The sequence below is a fragment of the Leptodactylus fuscus genome, chromosome 9 (assembly GCF_031893055.1).
Source record: "Leptodactylus fuscus isolate aLepFus1 chromosome 9, aLepFus1.hap2, whole genome shotgun sequence".
Classification (NCBI taxonomy): Eukaryota; Metazoa; Chordata; class Amphibia; order Anura; family Leptodactylidae; genus Leptodactylus; species Leptodactylus fuscus.
The window spans coordinates 62,145,367-62,164,173 of NC_134273.1; the positions used below are offsets into that span (position 1 = coordinate 62,145,367).

At 40.8% G+C, this 18,807-nt stretch overlaps 1 protein-coding gene across 2 annotated transcripts in view; it reads left to right on the forward strand.

The window, feature by feature from the left end:
* PTPRC (protein tyrosine phosphatase receptor type C) overlaps positions 1 to 18,807 on the forward strand; it is a 97,998-nt gene that overhangs the window by 55,095 nt on the left and 24,096 nt on the right. For both annotated transcript variants that reach the window (XM_075286128.1, XM_075286127.1), the window contains exons 11-20: positions 407 to 520; positions 3,683 to 3,838; positions 5,917 to 6,033; positions 7,739 to 7,759; positions 9,864 to 10,016; positions 12,998 to 13,203; positions 13,755 to 13,815; positions 14,502 to 14,610; positions 15,164 to 15,198; positions 17,770 to 17,879. In XM_075286128.1, the coding sequence (XP_075142229.1) occupies positions 407 to 520; positions 3,683 to 3,838; positions 5,917 to 6,033; positions 7,739 to 7,759; positions 9,864 to 10,016; positions 12,998 to 13,203; positions 13,755 to 13,815; positions 14,502 to 14,610; positions 15,164 to 15,198; positions 17,770 to 17,879 (1,082 nt within the window). The remainder of the gene's footprint in view (positions 1 to 406; positions 521 to 3,682; positions 3,839 to 5,916; positions 6,034 to 7,738; positions 7,760 to 9,863; positions 10,017 to 12,997; positions 13,204 to 13,754; positions 13,816 to 14,501; positions 14,611 to 15,163; positions 15,199 to 17,769; positions 17,880 to 18,807) is intronic.

Here is an 18,807-nt window from a genome sequence, read left to right on the forward strand (position 1 = left end):
TCCCTGCCACGGTTATCTGCGAGGGGCTTAAGTGGGCAGCTATGAATGGCAACAAACCTTAATGAACTGACATAATGTTCTAAAGAAGTGTGTTGTGTTTCCTCTGTATTGTATTCACTTCATTTTAAGACCTTCTAAGGACCAGATGTTTTTTTGTTTTTTTATGCCCTAATATGTAAAACCATAGAATTTAAAGAGGGTGGACTTTGATTTTCTTTTGACTATAAACAATTTAGTCATTTATATCCACCCAAAAATGGTACTAAAAGGAATCCAAAGGCTCATACACCCAGTCACGAGAGAAATAAAAATTTTATGACATTACGAATGTTGAGAGTCTTATATAAAAACAAATTTGGACCGTAAAGGGTTTTAATGTACTGACTTCTATTTATTTTTTTTGCAGAAAATGGAAGTTACCATTTACGTTCCGAACCAGACACAAACGATATTACCTTTAACTGGCATCCTAAAAATACATCCATTAACTGTAATGTGGAAGTGAACTCTTCTTGCTCAGGTAGGGTATCATCAATGGTATCATCAGTGGTATAATGCTGGCTTAAATTTAGCGTGTGTTCGCACAGCGCAATTTGGTGCTGAATTTAAAATGGATTCTAGTGTCCATTGATTTTAATGGGAAGCAGATGCTGATTTTTTTTCTCTAGGTGATTTTGATGCTAGTGAAAAAAATAATCATCATGCTCGATCCTCAGGCAATGGCACCTGATACCTGATAACTCCTATGGAAGTGAATAGGAAGAGGAAATAGGACTTTGTTAGTTTTTCAGCTAGGAAAAATTTCTGAAACTGTATTTTTCGATGAGGAAAAATGATGCTGTGTGAACATGCCCTTACTTGCAATTCAGAAGCTGGAAGACAAATAAAACATGTAATACCATAAAGCAACGTTGTACCTACCACGATAGTGTGCCCGGTGGGTGCTGGACGATTCCTCTGGCCTTGGAAGATTTGCACACTTTTCCCGGACGCCTGGACGACACAACTTTTTGCTTGAGCTTCCTAATATTTTGGGAGAGTTGGAAAATATATATTATAGAATACAGAGACAAAAAAAATTGCCCAGTGTGAAATTTGTGGTGAAATTTCCCTATTTACAATAACTTTTTCCAACACTATGGGATTCTCCATTGAAAATTATGAGAAGTAACAGCCAAAATTGCACATTCTGGCAGCATTTTCAAAGTCGAAGGTTACATTCAGATGACCGAGGTTTAAAGTGCGTGTGAAAAAGATCCATTTTTCATGGCTGTCTAGCACCAGAGGGGCACCTATTTTAACAGATTTCCCAAATATTACAGTGTATAGAGCGATCCATGAAAATGCACAAAAGCAGGACATCATCTAGATTTCAATATAACGGTCATTGGGACAGACATTGGGACACATTTATTAAGCTACTGGTGTTTTTTTGGGTGTGTATTACACCTTTTTGAGGTCTTTTTTAGAGATGAGCGAACAGTAAAATGTTCGAGGTTCGATATTCGTTTCGAGTAGCCCCTCAATATTCGACTACTCGAATCAAATATCGAACCCTATTATAGTCTATGGGGGGAAAATGCTCGTTTCAGGGATAGGCAACATTCGATCAAATTATACTTACCAAGTCCACGAGTGAGGGTCGGGCTGGATCCTCCGTGCAGTCTTCTCCTTGCAGGGTCCCTGCGGCATCTTCCGGCTCTTCATTCACTCTGCCAGGCATCAGGCCTGGGCAGAGACGACTGCGCATGCCCACACTACAAGCGGGCATGCACAGTCGGCTCTGCCCAGGCCCGATGCCTGGCAGAGTGAATGAAGAGCCGGAAGACGCCGTGGGGAAGCTGCACGGAGAAGACTTCTAAAGGTAGAAGAAGAACCAGCATTGATTGGCCGACTGTATAGCATTCGGCCAATCAATGCTGGTTCTGCATCGAACTTTTACATTCGAACAGCGAGTGGTACTCGATCGAGTACGAGTATTTCGAATACCGTAGTATTCGATCGAACACCTACTCGATCGAGTACTACTCGCTCATCTCTAGTCTTTTTCTGCACTCTACTTCATTTATGAAGCATTTGCAACTTTTTTTACTTGCTGTTAAGCTGCTCACGTTTGTTCTTTTGGTGAGAAAAGGTGGCGTAGCTTACCCTTGGTTCACATCTGCATTCAGTAATCTGTTAGAGGATTCCACATGGGGACACCCTGAATGAACTACCCAATGCCTTTGCAAGCGGTGTGCAGTGAAAGCATATATACCCCATGGACTACAATGACACTATGTAATGTGCTTGCCGCAAGATCTTTGCATGAGTCATGCAGACAGAAAAGTAGATTGGGAAGTACTTTCCTGTCCGCATGTTCCCTGAGAAGATCTTGCGGCAAGCACACTGACCTCATTATAGTCTATGGGGTCCATGTGTTTTCACTGCACACCACTTGTAAATGCGTTTGGTAGTCCATTTGGGAGGGATCCCCATGCGGACTCCCCCGAATCGATTAATGATGCAGATGTGAATGAGGCCTTAGATGGAGAACCTTGTTACACTGTATTTATTACTTGCGTCTTTTTTTTTTAAAAAAAGGTGCAAAATAGGTGTAAATGCCCTCCAGTCCATGAGCCCAGGATAGTAGGAGAGCTGAGGTGGAGGAGAAAATGGGATATTGGGTGGAGGGCACTGTAGGGCAAATGTTGAGGTAACAGTGAGTGGATTAGCCGGGGACAGCTGAGAAGCTACAGCTGCGGGGGGCCAGGAAGTTTGGCACATGCGGAGCGACTACATGCCTGCCGGCAACGAGGCATAGTCAGAGAAGACGTAGTGGTCTCCCATGGGAGAGTAGTATTACTTCCCAAAGCAGTGCTGGCATTGGAAGGAGGTAGGGACACAGTTGAGGGAGATGGATGGCAAAGCCTAGGCTGCAGGTCCTGTGTCAGGAGTAAGGGAGAGTGCCGGCCAGGTCCCACCCAACATCACTGCCAAAAGACTGACGGCTGTCTCCCAGGAGGAGCAAGAAATTGTACATAGGCTTGTTGGGTGCCTGAACTGTAAGTTAGCCCCAAGGCCTTTCCTCGAGTAAGTTTTAGCCATTTTTCAACACTTGCACCTTTTTGCACAAAAAAACGCAAAGTGCACATGGTTCAAAAAAGGAGCATCAATACAAACTTACACGTGCACAACATTTTTTTTTTTTTTAAATGTAGATTGTGAGCCCCACATAGAGCTCACAATGTACATATTTCCCTATCAGTATGTCTTTGGAATATGGGATGGAAAGCCATGCAAACACGGGGAGAACATACAAACTCCTTGCAGATGGTTTTATGCCCTTGGCGGGATTTGAACACCAGGGCCCCAGCGCTGCAAGGCTGCAGTGCTAACCACTGAGCCACCGTGTGGCCCCTACGTGCACAACATTTAACAAGGAGATGCGCCTACATCATAAATTAGCACCATAGAGAAACTAGTCTAAAAAAAGGCGCACCTGCAAAAAGTATGGCCAAAAAAAGGGCAGATGATTCATTGCATGTCTCTATGAGTTGTCAGAAGTTCTTTTTCAGTCTTACCAGATTTATTTGCACTCCGATGTAAATTACCAGATAAAACATATAGAAATGACATTGATTTTACTATGTCTGGAAAATTTCTGATGTATAAGTAAAAAAAAAAATTTTTTTTAAATTAGTTTTAGGTGCAGAAAACAACTCCAACATTTTCCCGGGAGACAAGAGAGTGAAGAGCCTGAAAGCTTTCACACACTACAATTGTACTTCAGATCTATTATATAACGGCGCGATAATACAGAGAGGAATTGAGTCTAATATCAGTACCCTTGCTGGAGGTAAGCCACTCTTTCTAAACAATACAGTGTAATGCCATATATATGGGATAGATGATTGTAACTATGGCAATAGTGATACTAAAAGGCAAATGTTCATGGCTAATGTATTTAGGTTCTTACATTTTGGGGCTATTTTTGGGGTTGATATTGATATGGAAGAACATGGTAAATACAGTATATACCGTATGTCCAATATTCTGCAAAACTGCGGCAGAAATCCCAGAATTAGTCTGAGGCTATGTTCACATATACACTGGAGCAGTGCTTCTCAACCAGGGTTCGATAGAATCCTAGGTCATATGCACAGTTCATTTTGTGTACCAGTAAAAAAACAGATACCTATGTTTTGAATTTGGAAAAAAATCATATTTGATTTATCACTAAAGAAGGGTTCGGTGAATGTGCACATGAAACTGGTGGGTTCGGGACCTCAAACAAGGTTAAGAACCACTGCACTGGAGTCTCCGCCACAGAAACCACCAGAAATCAGAGGAGAGAAAAGTCCTTGCTAGAGTCCTCATGCACATGTGAACCCGGCCTAAGGATGATTCTGGGATTTCTGCCACAGTTTTATAGTTTACAACGCTTTGGATCTTCTTACTGATATGTTCTATTCAATGGAACTAACAACTTTATTGGCTACCCACCCCTTTTTTTTCATGGAAACTGTACAAAGAGTTGACATGATTTTTTTTTTTTTGGCAATATGGAATTCATATGAACAATGCTGGTGCAGATTTCTAAGGAAGTCTTTCAAATCCACTTTTAGGCCGGGGCCCCACAGGACGTAAACGCCGCTATTAGCCTGCAGTGGAGACGCTGCGGGAAAAATCGTGGCGTTGTACAGTGCAGGCAAATACGGAAAAGCCGGCGGCTTTCCCCTAAATATAATGTCAAGAGAAAGTCCGCAGAGGAAAACTCTGAACTTTCTCTTAAAAGCGCTGCGGAAAGCACCGCAATGCGTTCACGCCGCGGTTGTTTCCGCAGCGCTTTAGCGCGGCGATTATGGCCCGTGGGGCCTTAGCCTTAGGGTCCATTCACATGGAGGAAAATGGTGAGGAATTTGGTGTGTAATTTCAGCGCTGAAAAAAAAGCCTCCCATTGACTTCAATGGGTTCCATCAGAAGTGTTTTTCCTGCAATGCTTTTTTGCTGCGGCCTGCTATGTGGGACCTAAACATAAGGCTGGCTGTGACATATTACAGTCCCTGGAAAGTGGATGGGATTCCCATCCACACATTGCAGCAAATCGTTTTTATAAATATGTAAATGAGGATCAAGTGCAATAGGGTGCGTCAGGGCCTTCAAGGGCTCTGTGTTGAGATTTTGTATGGTCATCTTCTATAATACAGAATCGCCCATGCTGCAAAGTACTACTAACTGTTCTCCGTCCCACAAGCCACAAAAAAAGATTATTGCTGGCCCTAACAGTTTCCATGGTATTAAAGGGATTGGGGATTTCGGTACTTTGGGTTTGGGTGGGGGGGCAGCTGTATATAAAATATATATATATATATATATATATATATATATATATATATATATATATATATATTATAACGGCCTCCACACTGCCTCCATATATAGCCCCCAGAGTTACCTAACATATAATAAAATAGCCCCCACATATAATATAATGGCCACCACACAAGTAGTATGTTGCATTCATCACTTACCACTTTGTTCCATGCCTATAAATGTAATAGTACATATTTCCTGTAACACACATAAGTTCCTGTAATGCTGGGAAGTTTATTTGTGAAACTCTGGGGTTTGGTAGACATTTACATTATGCCTAGAGATGAGCGAACACTGTTCCGAACAGCACGCTCACATAGAAATGAATGGGAGCGGACGGCACGCGGGGGGTTAAGCGGCCGGCCGCCGGCAAAGTCTGCGTGCCAGCTGCTTCCATTCATTTCTATGGAGCGTGCTGTTCGGATCGGCTGATCCAAACAGTGTTCGCTCATCTCTAATTCTGACCAATAACTGGATTTTTTACACAAAACAAAAGACAAAATATATGCTGTACACGATATATTAGAATAAATGTTAACTCAGATTTTTCTTCTAACCCAGAGCCAGGAAAGGTACAAAATTTGACCTGTAAGACAACAACTACAACAATTAAAGTCACATGGGAGAAGCCAGCGATACCGAATGGCCCCCTGGATGGATATGAAGTCTTTATAATAGGTGAGTATGTCAAACACTAATATAGGACACATTGCTATTTTATTCTAGCCCACCTCACGCTAACTTTCTTGCTTCAATAGCAATACATACATTTATATTTACATTCCAATTATAAAGCAACTTTTCTTAAATTAGTGCAGGTTAATATTAGAAATCTTATCATATACTTTATTAGAGAAACATGTTTCCTTCTGCACTTATCAGGCTAAGTTACTGTATACAGAGAAGTCTATGGAGAGGGAAGGAGGAGAAGGCTGTTGGTAAAGAAACATAATGAACTGCTGATGCTAAGCTCTGCTATACTGTGAGTGAGAAAGCTGTTTTGACACTGCTTTAGCTTTCAAGGCTCTATTGCTGTACAGAATAAGGTAATATATAGTTTAGCTAGTTGACGGCAGCCGCCTTCTACCTCTCCATAGACTTCTGTGTGTGAGGCTGAGGATTCTATACAGATAAACAATGTGAGTGAGGATAAGGAAGATATCCAGAGTAAAATTTCTCCTTTATATATACTGTATATACTCAAGTATAAGCCGACCCGAATATAAGCCGAGGCCCCTAATTGTACCACAAAAAACTGGGAAAACTTATTGACTCGAGTATAAGCCGAGGGGAGGAAATGCAGCAGCTACTGGAAAATTTCAAAAATTAAAATGGTCGAAGTTTTTGGCTGCAGTAGATGCTGAGTGCTGGGGAAGGGGAGGGGGTGTTTTGGTTGTCTGTCTGCCCCTTCCCTGAGCTTGAGGACTGAGTTTTTTTCCCCACTTTGAATTCAGCCTGGCTGAATATAGGGTATCTGCAGTGCTCCTATCAACCCCTTCCCGACAGAACAGGAGCACTGCAGATCCCCTATATTTAGTAGACTGGGCACTTTCAGACACAGGGATACCTAATGTGTATGTGTTTCACAGTCATTTTCTACTTTTGTATGTATTCTAGGGAAAGGAGGGATTTAGAACTTTTATTATTTAATTTTTTATAAAACTTCTTTTTTTCCCACAATTTTATGGGAGATTCTATACATTGATATTGCGGCTGGTCATAGACAACCCCTCCTAAAAAAAAAATAAACATTTTTTTTTTGCTGACTCGAGTATAAGCCGAGGGGGGCTTTTTCAGCACAAAAACTGTGCTGAAAAATTCGGCTTATACTTGAGTATATACTTGTTAGGCTTTGTGTCAGAGGGTCAGTTAGGAGGGTCTGTTGTAGATTACATCAGATTTAAAGGAAAGAATAACACTGTGTGGCGCATCAGAATGAGACCTTATAAGAACTGACATGCACCTTTCAGTAGGGGTCTGTCAGGCACAGATGGTATTCAGAGATGCCATAGGCTCCGGGATTTTCTGAGAATGTGGGCCTTCCATTTATACCAAAGATTCCTATGAATACATAATCTGGAATTCTGGGTTCTGGAATTGTTTGCATGATAAGTCTCTAAATGCCTAGATATAAAGATACCAGATCCCAATAATGTGAGTATCTCCATGCCACTGGAATCTTGAGGTGATGGCTTCTGAAAACGACAACTGGTTAAATACATTAGGTAAAGAATACCACTATATACTTTGTTTGTGACATCACAAGCTGATTATTTACACAAATTGTGATATTTGAAATTTCATTTTCACTATAGGGAATGGGGAGAATGATGTAGTGACTTAAATGGTTAATAAGATGTGTTTTTCTTTTCTTTTCTTACAGGCCTAGAAGGGGGTGAAAAAGGTAAAAATATTTTCAGTTGCTTTTATGCTCACAGAATGACAAGTTATTGGTGGTACAGATCTGACATGGTTATATAGTATATTATGTCACTAATGCAAGTGACTATGGGAAACTTTGTAATATATCTTATTATAGAAAATGTGGAGTTTGTAAAACTAATCATCAGTGTCCCTGGAGACCATCGGTTTAGCAGTGCCCTAAATGCCATGTAAAATTTTTTAAATCAACACATACCTCCTTTAAATTTTGTGGGAGCATGAGAAATAAATGTACAGAATTTCATATTTAAAGTTCCAGATTGAATTTTTATTTGAAATACTTTGATATAAGAAATAAATATATATATATATATATATATATATATATATATATATATATATATATATATATACAGTCCTATGAAAAAGTTTGGGCACCCCTATTAATCTTAATCATTTTTAGTTCTAAATATTTTGGTGTTTGCAACAGCCATTTCAGTTTGATATATCTAATAACTGATGGACACAGTAATATTTCAGGATTGAAATGAGGTTTATTGTACTAACAGAAAATGCGCAATATGCATTAAACCAAAATTTGACCGGTGCAAAAATATGGGCACCTCAACAGAAAAGTGACATTAATATTTAGTACATCCTCCTTTTGCAAAGATAACAGCCTCTAGTCGCTTCCTGTAGCTTTTAATCAGTTCCTGGATGAAGGTATTTTGGACCATTTCTTTCTACAAAACAATTCAAGTTCAGTTAAGTTTGATGGTCGCCGAACATGGACAGCCCGCTCTCAAATGATCTGAAAACAAAGATTGTTCAACATAGTTGTTCAGGGGAAGGATACAAAATGTTGTCTCAGAGATTTAACCTGTCAGTTTCCACTGTGAGGAACATAGTAAGGAAATGGAAGACCACAGGGACAGTTCTTGTTAAGCCCAGAAGTGGCAGGCCAAGAAAAATATCAGAAAGGCAGAGAAAAAGAATGGTGAGAACAGTCAATGGCAATCCACAGATCACCTCCAAAGAGCTGCAGCATCATCTTGCTGCAGATGGTGTCACTGTGCATCGGTCAACTATACAGCGCACTTTGCACAAATAGAAGCTGTATGGGAGAGTGATGAGAAAGAAGCCGTTTCTGCACGTACGCCACAAATAGAGTTGCCTGAGGTATGAAAAAGCACATTTGGACAAGGCAGCTTCATTTTGGAAACAAAAATTGAGTTGTTTGGTTATAAAAAAAGGCGTTATGCATGGCGTCCAAAAAGAAACAGCATTCCAAGAAAAACACATGCTACCCACTGTAAAATTTGGTGGAGGTTCCATCATGCTTTGGGGCTGTGTGGCCAATGCCGGCATCGGGAATCTTGTTAAAGTTGAGAGTCGCATGGATTCCATTCAGTATCAGCAGATTCTTGAGAATAATGTTCAAGAATCAGTGACGAAGTTGAAGTTACGCCGGGGATGGATATTTCAGCAAGACAATGATCCAATACACTGCTCCAAATCCTCAGGCATTCATGCAGAGGAACAATTACAATGTTCTGGAATGGCCATCCCAGTCCCCAGACCTGAATATCATTGAACATCTGTGGGATGATTTGAAGCGGGCTGTCCATGCTCGGCGACCATCTAACTTAACTGAACTTGAATTGTTTGTCCAAAATACCTTTATCCAGGATCCAGGAACTGATTAAAAGCTACAGGAAGCGGCTAGAGGCTGTTATCTTTGCAAAAGGAGGATGTACTAAATATTAATGTCACTTTTCTGTTGAGGTGCCCATACTTTTGCACCGGTCAAATTTTGGTTTAATGCATATTACACATTTTCTGTTAGTACAATAAACCTCATTTCAATCCTGAAATATTACTGTGTCCATCAGTTATTAGATATATCAAACTGAAATGGCTGTTGCAAATACCAAAATATTTAGAACTAAAAATGATTAAGATTAATAGGGGTGCCCAAACTTTTTCATAGGACTGTATATATATATATATATATATATATATATATATATATATATATATATATAATGTTAACACATGTAAATGGTTCCATAATATTTTGTTGTTGAAATTTATTCTAATCTGCATTATTTTTCTTCATATTTTAGGGTTTGAAAGTCCTCAGAAAGACAAATACCAGAAAACTTTTCATCATCTAGATCCTTACAAAAATTATACTATCAATGTTACAGCATTTAACAAAAAAGGAGATCAGAAATTATGTAACTCTACCACCATAACTTGTGCCACAGATATAGGAAGTAAGTGTTGGGTTGTCTTTTTAATGCTGTAATTTTTGTTTGCTTGTGTTTATTATTACATGTAAGGGAAGTGTCTGTAACCCTGTCCTGCATCGTGAATACATCCTTCAGATAAGGTTTTACGTTGGTGCTTGGATTATTCAATTATTATACAAGTCTTTGTCTACATTACTGACAACTTGAAGTCAATCTTCACACTTCCTAATCTGCCACTTTGTGATTAGGAAGCATAAGACACACTATCCAAATTCGCAAAAAGTGTGTCCAGCAAACCAATGTATATAAAATATAACTTTTACTTCATATTCCAATAAAACAGAAACATCTTACATCTTACTTGTTCCAGGAGCAAGACAAAAAGAAGATAACACAGCTAGCTTAGCTTATTGGCCCTATACAGTCTCGGGCTTGTCCTGTGCAGACCATACAAATCCACATTGGAGCTAGATGCAGCGGTTTTTATTTGCATAAGACACACTATGACAAACTATGCAGAATTAACATTTACATCAATTTTACAATTACTTGTGTCAAATCCTAAAATTCATTTCCAAATCAAGTGGATTCTTCTTCAGTAAGGGTGAAGGCACCATGGGGCACATTAATCATGTTGTGATCACCTGGCCAAGCCGCCTTGTGCACCCGCTATCACCCTTTTTACCTTCCACTCATGCCCTGGGAATGTCTGAGTTCATAGGATAATATGAAACGAGCTTTATCAATTTATATATTTGTTAACCCGAGTAAGTCAGTACTAGCCACTATCATATAAAGAAATACGTATCAGTGGCTGTCAATCAAATACAGGTAAAAGCACAATACAATACAGAAAATAAAATGGGAATAAAAGAATAGTAAAGGATAATACTAAAGTTGTGGTCTGGTTCCCTGAGGCCTCACTCCTAGGCTTCAGGGTACTTGCTTAACTCAGCAAGAGAGCATGTGTCCTCTACATGCTGCCCAGGAAGAAGAGGGCCCTTTGTTCCCCCAGAGGAGACCATATTCTCCCCTGGTGTCATCCCCTGAGCGATGTCACAAGGAGGGGAAGTCCTGCCCTCCATCTTGAAACCAAATAACTATGAACAGTCATAATTACTTGTCAGATAACCGTAGTGTCAAGAAAGGGGTATGGTCGGGTTTGTGGAGAGACCCCCTTCGGGTAGACACCAAGAATGACCCCACAGAACCCTGTGGGTAATGAATTCAGTGTCTGGACCTTTTCTCTATGCCCAACAGTACCTTATGTGGACTTTGAGTGTTCATTTCCGCCTTGCGCATCGGAGGAATTTAACGGTGCAACTGTGGGAGGTTCTCCTGGGGAAATATTGTGATAAAACCATATTTCCTTTGCAGCTTTGGCTAAAGACATGGAGTCTGGGTTTTATGTGCTTAGCAGGGATACAATACACATAGTCTCAGGGGTCTCCTGCTGCAATAGCAAGATTAGCATGGGTATACTAATAGAACAACAAAAGGGTCTTGATACAAAATCAAGTAATACATCAAAGAGAAATACATGTCTGGAAATACATAACTGGGGCTCTCATTGTCACACATGCCTTGTAAACCCGTTCTCTGACATATACACCCCATGAAAAGTCACAATTGTTTTCTGCAAATCTGGTATTTGGGCAAAAAAGTTTATTTTCTGTACCACCCTTGCCACCTTCCAGAAAAGGATGTGTGGTGAGGGCATACAAGAGGAAAGGCTATTGCCTCCCAGTTATCATTTACCCTAGAAATTGTGCATAAATTATGCAGAAAATGTATACAGCTATGAGCTAGCGTATATTTCCCTCCAAATACACAGCTAAGCATAGGGCTCTCCCCATTTATAAAGAGGCATGAGCCGCCTCAGGGGTTATGAAGACTGATGTCCCTGTATGCACTGAACACCTCTATGAGGGGGAAGGCACACCATGTACCAGGAGGCAGCGCATGCAAATCAGCAGCCACAAGGGCCGTCACTAATAAGTAAGTGAACCTCTGATTTATTCCGGGCTATTTCTCATTACTGGTCTTGTTAGCAACAAAAACTTCACAGTCAGTACTGAGAAATATCCTGGAATTAATCTGTGCTTCATTTATTTGTTAGTGATGACCCCTTTGGCCCCACAACTGCCTAGTATAAATAGCACATGGTAAATGAAGCCCTGTTACTTATTTTGCACTGGGGCCTAGGACCTTGCAAGTTATGCTTCTGCTTATTACTGATGGCACCTGTGGCCCTAGAATTGCTTCCAGGCGGGTACATAGTGTGTGGCACATATATAAAGATTTCATAACCCCAGAGCCAGCGGAGGGTGCGCCTCTATTATGATGAGGTGTGCACCTATTCCTAAATTACACACCACCCACTAGGCTGTACGCCTGGAGGGGAAATGTATGTCAGCTCATGGATGAAAGCGCTTATCTCCTTTCTATTTTTTGTCATGCAACTATAACACCATCACTCACCTTCCACCTGCCAAAATATACTAGGATAGATTTATCAATCCCTCAATGGCAGTGTTATGGTGTGGAGGGATGGTATTGTGGTTTAAGAACCTTTCTTTCACCAAATGTAACCCCAACCCTTTTCCTCGCTCGTGCCAGTTTTCTAAGGTGAGTTACAATGGAAATCTGTGCCAGTTGCCAACTGGTGTAGATTCCCATTTTGATGCTGGCTGGGACATACGCCTGCACCACTCGGTGCCTTTAGTAAGACTGGCATATGACACACCGATCTTGATAAATCTTCCCCACTGATTTGACTAGTTAGACTGTGTCATTTTTCAATGAGCCTAAACACTGGACGTTTCATAGGTAAAAGGACCCTGACCCCAAGCATTGACAATTACACTAAAAGGTCTGTAGCTTGGAAGCAGTTGACAAATGGAGTCAGAATAAAATCACTTCCCTCTTTCTGCCATCCTTACACTACTTGTTGATATGTTGATTTTCTGATTCTATAAATCTCTGATCTTTTGTTTCTGTTTCAGTACCAAGTAAAATTGGATCTGTAGATGTGAAAGTTGCACCAAGACACAATGATCTTTATATCAAATGTAATTCTCGTTACCCGTCTGTAAATCCTAATGGACCCCCAGGATACTATACGCTTTTCATAAACAATATAGAAATAAACAAAACAAACTGCGCCTTTAATGTCACCGACCTGTACTACCTGACGACATATAAGTACGAGGTAAGACAAATAATTTTACCATTAAAAAATGGATTTTTTTTTATTACTCATGGGATGTTATGTATAGAACATGATGGCATAGGTTTATTAATACCAAAGCCCTGAGTGTGGATGGTGCACTGGACTCTGCATCCCCATTCGGCACACGCAGATGAATCAGGCACAAATTCCTAGTTTTTTAAATGAATTATTGTATTTCTACTTACATTTGGAACAAGAAGAGTAGTAGTGATTTAGTATATCAATGATGCTAAAGTATACTGTATCCATTGCAGAGAGTCCGGCAGATGCTTTAGATTTAAAGGGGTATTCCCAACTCGCCCATGTTTGGCTTATCATGGAAGTCTCTATGCCAAGTAGTGTAGTAAAGGGGTCACCCACAGATCATACATTGATATATTAACATTTGTTGTAAGATGTTTAGTTAAGTTGCAGAAGCAAAGATTGGCAACTTCTTTTCTCTTATTGAATGTTTCCATGTGAAATTCGATCAGATGTAAAAGCCATTATTTGGGGTAGTAATCTTACATAATTGTCCATTTGTCTTACAGCTGTATTATAACAATGGCTTTTACAAAGGAGAGTCTTATAAAGGAGAAATAAAAACAAAGTGTAAGTATGCTGACTTATCAAGTTTCCCATAATACTTCAAATTCATAAATCCGTAAATCCATTTCAACAATAAATCGAAAGAATAAAAAAACATAAACGATTTTTTCAAGGATTTAACCCCCTAAGGATAAGTTCACACGGGATCTACTGAGATACAGGCATGGGTCAATTGATTTGTAACCAGATTTGACTTAAAATTTCCAAAAGTTTTGGGTCCATCTGAACATAAAACTTTTGGGGGTTCCTCACCCACGAAAACCTATTATAACATATGCTATAATAAGTAGAAGTTCAGGGGACAAACAGTGATACTCACCTTAATTCACTTCTCCCGGGTACCTGGCTGTCCAACCAGCATCCCCTTCAGGTCTCTTCTGGCCTCGGGCTGATGTCACTCGCTCCAGAATCACCAACGAAGCTTGTGTTGGGCCTCAGCAGTCACGTGGGGAGAAACGATTTCATGATGCTGAGTCTTAGCGTCTTGACATTGGCAGGTCCTACATGACTGCTGAGGCCCAATCACAAGTCCCCAGAGTATAATAATAGCATTATCCAAGGACGTTCAGCCCAAAACGAACCGGAGGTTGAACCTCATGAATATTTGAAGACTGCCAAAGAACTTTACTTCCCCGACTTCACTTGGGATTGTTACAGCATTTCACCAAACTTTATTTTATGTCTTTCAGATAATGATAAGGCTCTCATTGGATTCTTGGCGTTCTTTATAACCATCACGTGCCTGGCCCTGATCCTTGTCATATTTAAAATCTACAAGCTGCAAAAAAGATCTTCATGGTAATGTTGAAAACATGTCTTATAATCAGGACCAACATTGCATTGTCTCAAACACGCACATACAGTACTATTTATTCCTGAGCTGGTAGTAGTTGTAGATATTGTTCTATCATACCTCCTGTACAAGAGAAGTGCAATGTCAGTATTAAATGATAACTAAGGAAAGGACGAGCACCAAGCAGTGTATAGTGCATAGTGCATAGTGATAGAATAGAAGTATAAAGTGCATCGTATATGGGGGGGTCTCTCACCTTGGCAGGTTGTGTTCTGGAACACAGCCACCTGTTAAGAAAAATCAATCCATATCATTGGGTATATGAGTGGCAGGATCCACACCACTGCATAGGCAGCACATCCAGTGTGGGAGATGCCAGCCGGAAGGACCCACGCTAACCCAGGGTTTACCCAAACCAAACAACGCGTTTCAGGGTTCTTATAACCCTTCTCAAGTGTGAAGTGTTTGTTCTTCAGAAGCAATGAATATAGATGGGATATGTCTTTTTATAAATTTTCATTTCAGAACTTTTGTTAACCAATATTCTTGTTCTTTCAGCAATCTTAGAGATAACTATCCACTGATCGAACAAGGTAACTGGCTTTGCTATTGACTCTTTGCTATTCTGTATGTCATACATGAACTTGGCAACATTTTTGATCTGAGCAAACCTCAAACTTTTCAGGGCGAGCCCATGCCACTTTTGGCGTGAAATATTCCTTTTTGTGTGTCAGATACCACTTTTTGTTACCTGGGCACGCCAATGTGCTGTTTTTTCTTTATGATGGGGAGTGACCTGTGCATAACATGTTCGTATAGAATGTAAAGTGATAGAGAGACCAGAAAATGGAGAAGTTGATGTAGGATATTTGCCCACTCTACACTAAAAATGAGTTTCCAATGTGCTGAATTAAAGAACTCTTAGGCCGTGTTCACACAGGGTTTTTTTTGGACCAGATTATGACGTGGAGGCTGCCTCAGAATCCTGTCTAAAAATGGCTAGCCGTGACTAAATGCCGATGCAGTGTATACAGTGCACTGACATCCAGTCGCAGCATACCGCTCCAGATTAGGCCCAAATCAATGTCTTAAGAGAAGGCAGGTCGCTTCCTTCAAAAAGGAACCCATTGAATTCAATGGAAGGCGGTTTTTTGAGCCGGATTTTGATGCAGATTTGGGGTATGTTCACATGGAGTATTTTGCATGCGGATGTTGACGCAGAATCCGGCTCAAAATCCTCCTGCAAAAATATCTCCCATTCATTTCAATGGGAGTCAGTCACTTTTTTTCCCGCTAGCAAATTTTTTCAGTTAGTGGGGAAAAGAAGCGACATGCCCTATCTTCACGTGGATTCCACGGCCGAGTCAGCCATGGCATCCATGGCTCGAGACATCCTCCTACTTTAGGCCCATTCATCTAGGCCTAATCAGGAGTGGGATGCTGCGACGGGATGCCAATGCACTACACCGGCATCCCGTCGCAGGTAGCCAGGCCAAAAAGCCACACGAAAAGGTTTTGCAGTGTGAACTTACCCTTACCTGTTCTTTTACTTGCAGCTTCTATCTCTACACCATGTATCACACTGGGGCTGTTGTGGCAGTCATTCTATTTTTCTGTTCCATCAGGAAAACAGAGTGCAAGCTTGTTAAAAATAATCTTGTTCATGTAATTCTTACCTACATGTGACCTATGAGTTATATCAGGAGGACTCGCGGTTTCTCATAAAAAAAATGGAAATTAATTAAAGTTTTCATAAAGGTAGATGCAGATAAAACAGAATAGGCTTTCTATGTTGCAGTTTCCATATTGAAAGGAACATGTTAGAGGTCAGGGACTCCACCTCAAGTTTGTACGTGTGTGTCTATAAATGTGTCGTGCAAAGTTATCTTGTTGGCCAGACATACATAGTAATAGTGTAGGTGTCTTAGATACTTACATGTTCTTGTCACTATATATGGATAACTCCAATGTATAGCTAACTCCCTATGTTCCATTCACATGAATAGTGTAACCCATGATATATAACAAAGCTGAGGTTGGATTTGTTACATGATGGACACCAACAACTTGGCAGATCCCATTGATTATAAATCAGTTTATCAGGTTGCTGCTATGATATCTGTTATTTGCAGCACAAAGTCTAACAGTATGAACCTGGCTTTGGTGACACTCCATAATGAAGATGACTCAGAATCATTACTATATATTATATATTAGATTTATGTGGGCAGCATGGTGGCTCAGTGGCTAGCATTGCAGCACTGGAATCCTGGGTTCGAATCCTGTCAAGGACAACATCTGCAAGGAGTTTGTATGTTCTCCCCGTGTTTGCGTGGGATTCCTCCGGGTACTCCAGTTTCATCCCACACGCCAAAGACATACTGATAGGGAATGTAGATTGTGACAGTGACTGTCAATGTCTGTAAAGCGCTGCGGAATATGATGGCGCCATACAAGTCAGGGTTCGTTCACATCTGTGCCTGGTCTCCGTTCATGCAGGTTTCCGTTTCCTGCACAAAACTGAGCAGGAGATGGAAACCTGCAGGACTCTTTCAAACCCATTCATTGGAATGGGTTTGAAAGATATCTGGCTGTGAGCGCCGGTGAGCATTTTATGCTCTCCGCTGCAAAACCGTTTTTTAAAAATCGGACACAGAGTCGTACATGCAGTACTCTGTGTCTGGTTTTAAAAAACCGGTTTCGCGGCGGAGAGCATAAAGCACTCACCGGCGCACACGGCCGGTCCCGGTCTGACAGCTTTCTGTCTTCTGCATGCAGAAGATGGAAAGCTCAGAACGGACTCTGTGCGCTAGTGTGAACCTAGCGTAAGCATAATAAATAAAATAACACCTTAAATAAGTGTTTCTGAGCACTTAGGACACCAGAGATAACCCTCATAGAACAAGCTGTCAGTCAGTCTCTCTATGAGAAGGGAGCAGAGCAGTTTGCGCTATATGAGAGAAGGCCGCAGAGGAAAAAGCAAGCCAGTTTTTTTTTAATAAAACCCTCTATGACAAAAATCTTTTCTAGCTAATAATAGATATACTGCAATTATAAAAATAAAATCCACATCACAGGTCAGTCAGTATATGCTACAGGTATTGTGTAACTGTGTGGGTTTGCTACTACTTGTAAACATACCCATATGTGTTTTTTTTTTAAAGATGATGAACGACAGCTTTTGAACATTGAGCCCATCCTTGTGGATCATCTCCTGGAGACATACAAAAGAAAAAACGCAGATGAGGGGCGACTATTCCTTGATGAATTCCAGGTACACTATATAGATTATTTTAGATTTCCGGAGCTATCACCTGTTGAAAACAGAAGCAGTTGCAGATATATATATATATATATATATATATATATATATATATATATATATATATATATATATATATAATGTGTCTTTAACCACTATTGTAAGTGTTGTTATGCCCAATATTTTATATGAACCCCCCCCCCCACACACACACACTTATCAGCTGTTTTAAGAGACTGCAGTATACAAGCAAGAGCAGCGGCCTCTTTGCTGAATACCAAGCACATCATTGTACATTGTAGAGCAGCTTTGCTTGCTATTCCAGCCAAGCTTCATCCATTAGAATGATACTGAGTTGCAGACAGACCATGTGAAGAATGAATGTGACATGTTTGGCTTGTGAAGCAGAAGCATCATTCACTTGAATACTGCTGCCACTTCAAGCATGGCTGGGGGTCAGTAGTGTTATGGGGGTCACTAGTCTTGTGGGGGTCACTAGTCTTGTGGGGGTCACTAGTGTTGCGGAGGTCACTAGTGTTGCGGAGGTCACTAGTGTTGTGGGGGTCAGTAGTGTTGTGGGGGTCACTAATTTTGTGGGGGTCAGTAGTGTTGTGGAGGTCACTAGTGTTGTGGAGGTCACTAGTGTTGTGGGGGTCAGTAGTGTTGTGGGGGTCAGTAGTGTTGTGGGGGTCAGTAGTGTTGTGGGGGTCACTAGTGTTGTGGAGGTCATTAGTGTTGTGGGGGTCACTAATTTTGTGGGGGTCAGTATTGTTGTGGGGGGGTCAGTAGTGTTGTGGGGGTCAGTAGTGTTGTGGGGGTCAGTAGTGTTGTGGGGGGTCAGTAGTGTTGTGAGGGTCAGTAGTGTTGTGAGGGTCAGTAGTGTTGCGGAGGTCACTAGTGTTGTGGGGGTCAGTAGTGTTGTGGGGGTCAGTAGTGTTGT